Raw genomic sequence first — 6000 nt, forward strand, 5'->3', positions numbered from 1 at the left:
TTGACCAGGTGTAGATATAATCTATGTTGTCACAGTAATTACAGGAATAGGGGATTAAGTTGATTATTGAACTAAAAAATCCTAACTTTTACTTGAAATGTCTGATTGGAGTAGAAGTGAGACTTTCTAAAATTAAGTTATTAAGGTAATACAGCTCCCCACCTCACTTAGCTATCTTGAATACAGTCAAGTTCACAGGTCTATTATAGAAAGATTATGAGGATCCTTTGTGGATTTTATCTACCATCACTGTCTTTCCCCTTGATCTTGAATTTTCTTCTGGGTCACTACTAGCTATAAGACCTTGAGGAAGTAATTTAATTTTTCTGAATCCCTGTTTCCTTATTTGTTATGTAAGGAGGTTGAACTGCTTAATCTTTAAGGGTACAGTCTTTAACATTTTTGCATTCATGAATGGGGGCGGGATCTGAAATTGAATGTTAGACTGAGGGTCAGGCAAAGAGAATATTGTTACTGAAATGTCAGTCAATTTAAAGTATAGAAAATAAGCACCTGTGCTGAGTAAGGAAGGCTTTTGTATGACTGGTTTTAACCTTTCCCATTTAGATATCACCGGAAAATGATCACCTCTCCTATGAAAAGTTTCAAAGATGGGAAAGGTAATTGCAGACAGACACCTTTACTACTAACTTTAATTAGTTTTAGGAGAAAAAATGAAACAAAAATGGGTGTAACTTCTAATAGCGGCCTCTAGAATCTGATTCTGAACAATCCATAACAATTTTTATAAACAATCCTACTGTAGAATCAGAAAATTCTGGCTCCATTTTATGTTTATATTTGAGACTCCCATACGTCATTTTCCTATGGTGAGTATAAATGTCTTTATGTTGTATCCTTTCTACTTAAAGCATGCAAGAATTGTCACCTGGAAGAACTCAGTACCATTCCTCATGTTCAATCTTAAGATTAAAATCCTTCTGATCTTTAATAATAATATATATTAAGTAAATTTCAGTATTCCAAATGATCTTAGTTTTAATCATGGAGGACTTTGCCCAATGATGATTATCAGAAGCATTTGTGTATCCTTTCAGAACTAGAGCATGAAAGGTAAGAATGCTTTTACATTCCCTTTAAAATGGGTCTTATCAAAGGCATTGGTGGTAGGGTTGAAAGAGCTGCAGATATAGAAGCAGATTAATAATAATAGCTAAAATTTCCTGAGTTCCTGTCATGTGCTAGGCACTGTGTTGAGCATTTTACATTTGTAATTTAATTTAATCCCCAGCAATCCTATGAAGTAACTATGAACATTTCCATATTATAGATGAATGAAATAAGCTCAACAGATGTATTAATTTTCTTGAAGTCATACAACTAACAATATAATTCAAAAATTGAATATATGTTCAAATTTGGCTTGTGTGGCTACAAAACCAGTGGCCTTTCTATTCTACCATACTGCCTCTCTATAGGTACAAGTAAAGATAAGGTTAAATTCTTTAAAAACCTAGAATATTAGATTCCTACTGCTGCTTAAATAAATTACCGCAAATAGCAGATTAAAACAGTAGCCACTTATTATCTCACAGTTCTGTAGTTCAGATATCCAGCTGTGTTTGGCTTGTTTTCCACCTAAGGTCTTAGGGAGGGGATAACAAGGTCCTGGCCCTGAGTTGCTCTCTTATCTCCAGTCTCTGGGGAAGAATCTGCTCCCAGGTTTATTCTAGTTGGGGAAATTTAGTTCCTTGAGGTTGTGGGAATGACATTTCTTTTTTTTTTTTTTTGCTACTATCAGCCAGTAGCCTCTTTGTGTCTAGTGTGTGCGTGCTAAATCCTTTCAGTCGGGTCCGACTCTTTGCAACCCTAGGGACTGTAGGCCATCAGGTTCCTGTGTCTGTGGGATTCTACAGGCTAGAATGCTGGAGTGTATTGCCATGCCCTCCTCCAAAGCATCTTCCCAATCCAGGAAACAAACCTGAGTCTCTTATGTCTCTTGCACTGGCAACAGGGTTCTTTACCACTAGTGCCGCCTGGAAAGTGAGATAGCCTGAATTCCCTTTCATGTGGGACACCCTCTGTCTTTAAACCATCAACAGCATGTCACGTTCAGTTCATCCCTTGAAGTATTCTGACTTCTTCTTTTGCCTCTTCTTTTGTTTCTGTTAGGTGATTAAATTAGGCCAACCCAGATAATCTAGTGTAATCTACCTAAAGTCAATTTATTAGTAACTTCCCTGGTGGCTCAGATGGTAAAGCGTCTGCCTAAAATGCAGGCGATCCAAGTTCGATCCTTGGGTTGGGAAGATCCCCTGGAGAAGGAAATGACAACCACTCCAGTACTCTTGCCTGGAAAATCCCATGGACAGAGGAGCATGGTAGGCTACAGCCCATGGGGTTGCAAAGAGTCAGACACGACTGAGCGACTTCACTTTCACAAATTATAAGATCTCTTTTGTCATACAAGGTAATATATTCATGGATGTTATATCATATTCACAGTCCTGAGAAAATACTTGAAGGGCCATTTTTAGAATTCTCCCTACCACATCCAGAATGTTACACTTATGTGCTTTTGAAATTAAGAATGCAGGGCTTCCCTGTGGTTCAGTGGTTAAGAATCCACCTTCTAATGCAGGAGATGTGGGTTTGATTCCTGATCTGGGAAGATCCCACATGCCATGGAGGAACTGGGCCTGTGCTCTAGACCCTGGGAGCTGCAACTACTGAACCCACATCATCAAGAGCCTATGCTCCGTAACAAGAGAAGCCACTGAGATGAGAAGCTTGCTCACTGCAACTAGAAAGTAGGCCTAGCTCGCTGCAACTAGAGAAAGCCTCTGTGTAGTAACCAAGACCCAGCACAGCCAAAAATAAATAATTAAATAAAAATTTAAAAATAAAAATTGCAATATATTTTGTTTAATAAGCCCAAAAATTTATACATTCTATGATATATTATCAAAAAAGTTATGGCTAAAAGTTAATTAAGAAAACAATAGTTTTTTGATTACTCAGTACACTCTCTTCTTTCCAAGTCAAACATTGTTTTTGGTCCAGTTGGGTCCTAGTTGGAGCAGTATTTATAACTAGAAAAAAAAAGCCGACAAAGAAAAAATATTTTACTTATTTAAAGTTATAAATTATAGCAACTTAGCTGACACTGTCAAGATAACCATATAGCATTTGGGCTTTTGTTCTCTACCTCTGATAGAATATGACTACATGCTATGGTTTGAATGTTTGTGTCTCTCCAAAATTCACATGTGATGGTGTTAGAAGGTAGGGCCTTTGGGAGGTGACTAAGTCATAAGAGTGGAGCCAATGGGACAAGTGCTTTTATAAAAGAGACCCCAGAAAGCTCCTTTGCCCACTCCACCCTGTGAGGACACAACTAGAAGTTGACAGTCTGCAATCTGGAAGAGGGCATGCATCAGAATATGACCATGCTGGCACCTTGATCTTGGATTACCGAGCATCCAGAACTGTGAGGAACAAATTTCTGTTGTTTATAACCTGGCCAATTTATGAATTTTGGGACATCAGCCCAAACAGACTAAGACATTAAATGTGGCAAACTTTTTCCCTTGAACTATTTAGCCATCCGTTTAAAAAATTTCTGTATTGTTTATTTACATGAACAGCTGTTATAATAATATGCAGCAAAAACCAGGCCCAGCAGCAACCATTTAGGAGAGGATACCCCTGAAACATGGCAGAATGAAAGTTTTTGATAGCCAGGCTGCTTTTTGTATTAAATCTTATGTATCTATATGCTCCAGCTCTTTTTTTGGTAACAACTCTATTGAGATCTAATTTTCATACTATAAAGTTCACCCATCTAAATATACAATTCAGTGGCTTTTAGTATATTGTTTGTGTGTGCTCAGTGGCTCAGTTGTGTTCCAGTCTTTGCAACACTATGGACTATAGCTCTCCAGACTTCTCTGTCTATGGCATTTTCCAGGCAAGAATACTGGAATGGGTTGCCATTTCCTTCTCCAGGGGATATTCCCAACCTAGGGACTGAACCCACATCTCCTGTATTTCCTGTATTGGCAGGTGGAGTCCTCACCTCTCAGTCACCTGGGAAGCCCTTTTAGCATATTAACAGAGTTGTATCGCCATCACTATAATCTAATTTTAGAACATTTTTATTAATCCCAAAAGAAACACTTTGTAGCCATTTGTAGTTTCTTCCCCTTTACTCCCTTCCCTTGCCCACCCCCAGCCCCCAGACCAAGCTAACTACTAATCCATTTTCTCTATGTATGGAGACACTGGCTACTTTTGTTCCAAATGCCTATAGGCATAACCATACTTGCATAATAGTAAAACTTCTTTGGCATTTAAACAGCAGAAAAACTCATCTAGTGGTTTTTAAGTGACAATATGAAAAAGGTTAGATTAATGCCTACATATATATTAAAAAGCAGAGACATTACTTTGCCAACAAAGGTCCGTCTAGTCAAGGCTATGGTTTTTCCAGTGGTCATGTATGGATGTGAGAGTTGGACTGTGAAAAAAGCTGATCGCCGAAGAATTGATGCTTTTGAACTGTGGTGCTGGAGAAGACTCTTGAGAGTCCCTTGGACTGCAAGGAGATCCAACCAGTCCATTCTAAAGGAGATCAGTCCTGGGTGTTCATTGGAAGGACTGATGCTAAAGCTGAAACTCTAATACTTTGGCCACCTCATGCAACAAGTTGACTCACTGGAAAAGACTCTGATGCTGGGAAGGATTGGGGGCGGGAGGAGAAGGGGACGACAGAGAATGAGATGGCTGGATGGCATCACCGACTCAATGGACATGAGTTTGAGTGAACTCCGGGAGTTGGTGATGGACAGGGAGGCTGGCGTGCTGTGATTCATGGGGTCGCAAAGAGTCAGACACGAATGAGCGACTGACTAACTAACTAACTAATGATCCTCTTGAATGCCATACTCCCAGATTCAGTACTTGGAATCTAAATACCACTAAAAAGAACCTTGAAGATTCTTGAATATATCTTCTTAATTTTATAACTGGTGAAAATGAGACCTAGAGAAGTTAAATTTAATGGCTCAACATTACTCATCTAATTAATGACTGTCAAATAGATTTTAATTGAAACATTACGCTTAATTGACAGACTCAAGAAGCTTGAGATTAAAACTTTACCCCTAATGACAACATATGCTACAACCAAGGATTCTCAGCACCAGCCCAAAGGAATACACCTGAAGTACAACTTCCCAGAAATTGGTAATCAGGTAAATATAATAAAATTGTATGATAATGCTTTTCATAAAATGGTAAAAAATTTCATGTCTATTTTAGGTATATACAAGGGTATCTTTTATGAATAGAAAAAAATGTAGTTAACCAGAGCCTATTTAGAGCCCCTAATACACAAGAAATGTCTTCCCTATATTTTGCCTTTGTGAAAGACACAGAGGTCGATGAAATAAGCCAATCTCAATTACTTATTTTTAAAATGAACTTCAAGTTAAACATGGATTTAGCTCAATGTACTATAGTTTACATCTGTGGTGGTAACATGGCTCAACATGGTTCTCACTTGCCAAGAAGGCAACCATATTTATGAAACTATGTACTAAAGCAAAATAATATACTAATGTATTTTTAATGATTTTCACATTGGGGATTGAAATCAAAAGAGTTATTTGCTAACCTTCAGTTAGCAATAGGTTTAACTAACCAGAGCACCCTATTCCACACACAATCAGATTTTTTTCTGCATAGAAATATGTGGCCTACAAGTGGAAAATAGGCAGTATACATTAATGAATATATCCCACTTGGGCCTCAGAGCAGTATCAATCTTGTTTCTGATTTAAGTTTTGGGGTAGTGTTGAAAAGGATATTTCTTGAAGATTGAGAAAGAACCATGGGTTCAGGGGCAGTCTATATAAGGATGAAACTAGAAATTAAGTCTTGGGAGATCTCTTATATATCTAATTGTAGACTAATAACACCAACTGGAAATCACTTGGGCATAGGGGTATCTTCACAAGGCAGATTACCAAATTCCTG

General features: G+C 38.0%; 1 protein-coding gene and 1 non-coding gene across 2 annotated transcripts in view; both read left to right on the forward strand.

Annotated features, from left to right (window-relative positions):
- Positions 1 to 5325, forward strand: part of LUZP4 (leucine zipper protein 4) — a 119125-nt gene extending 113800 nt beyond the window's left edge. The window contains exons 6-7 of the mRNA XM_055393468.2: positions 568 to 620; positions 5096 to 5325. Of these exons, the coding sequence (XP_055249443.2) occupies positions 568 to 620; positions 5096 to 5312 (270 nt within the window). The 3' untranslated portion in view covers positions 5313 to 5325. The remainder of the gene's footprint in view (positions 1 to 567; positions 621 to 5095) is intronic.
- TRNAF-AAA (transfer RNA phenylalanine (anticodon AAA)) lies at positions 2199 to 2270 on the forward strand. The gene has a single exon. It is a non-coding gene; the product is annotated as a tRNA-Phe (tRNA).
- Positions 5326 to 6000: the final 675 nt, after the last annotated feature.

The sequence above is a fragment of the Moschus berezovskii genome, chromosome X (assembly GCF_049115385.1).
Source record: "Moschus berezovskii isolate FMDL1 chromosome X, NW_MosBer_1.0, whole genome shotgun sequence".
Classification (NCBI taxonomy): Eukaryota; Metazoa; Chordata; class Mammalia; order Artiodactyla; family Moschidae; genus Moschus; species Moschus berezovskii.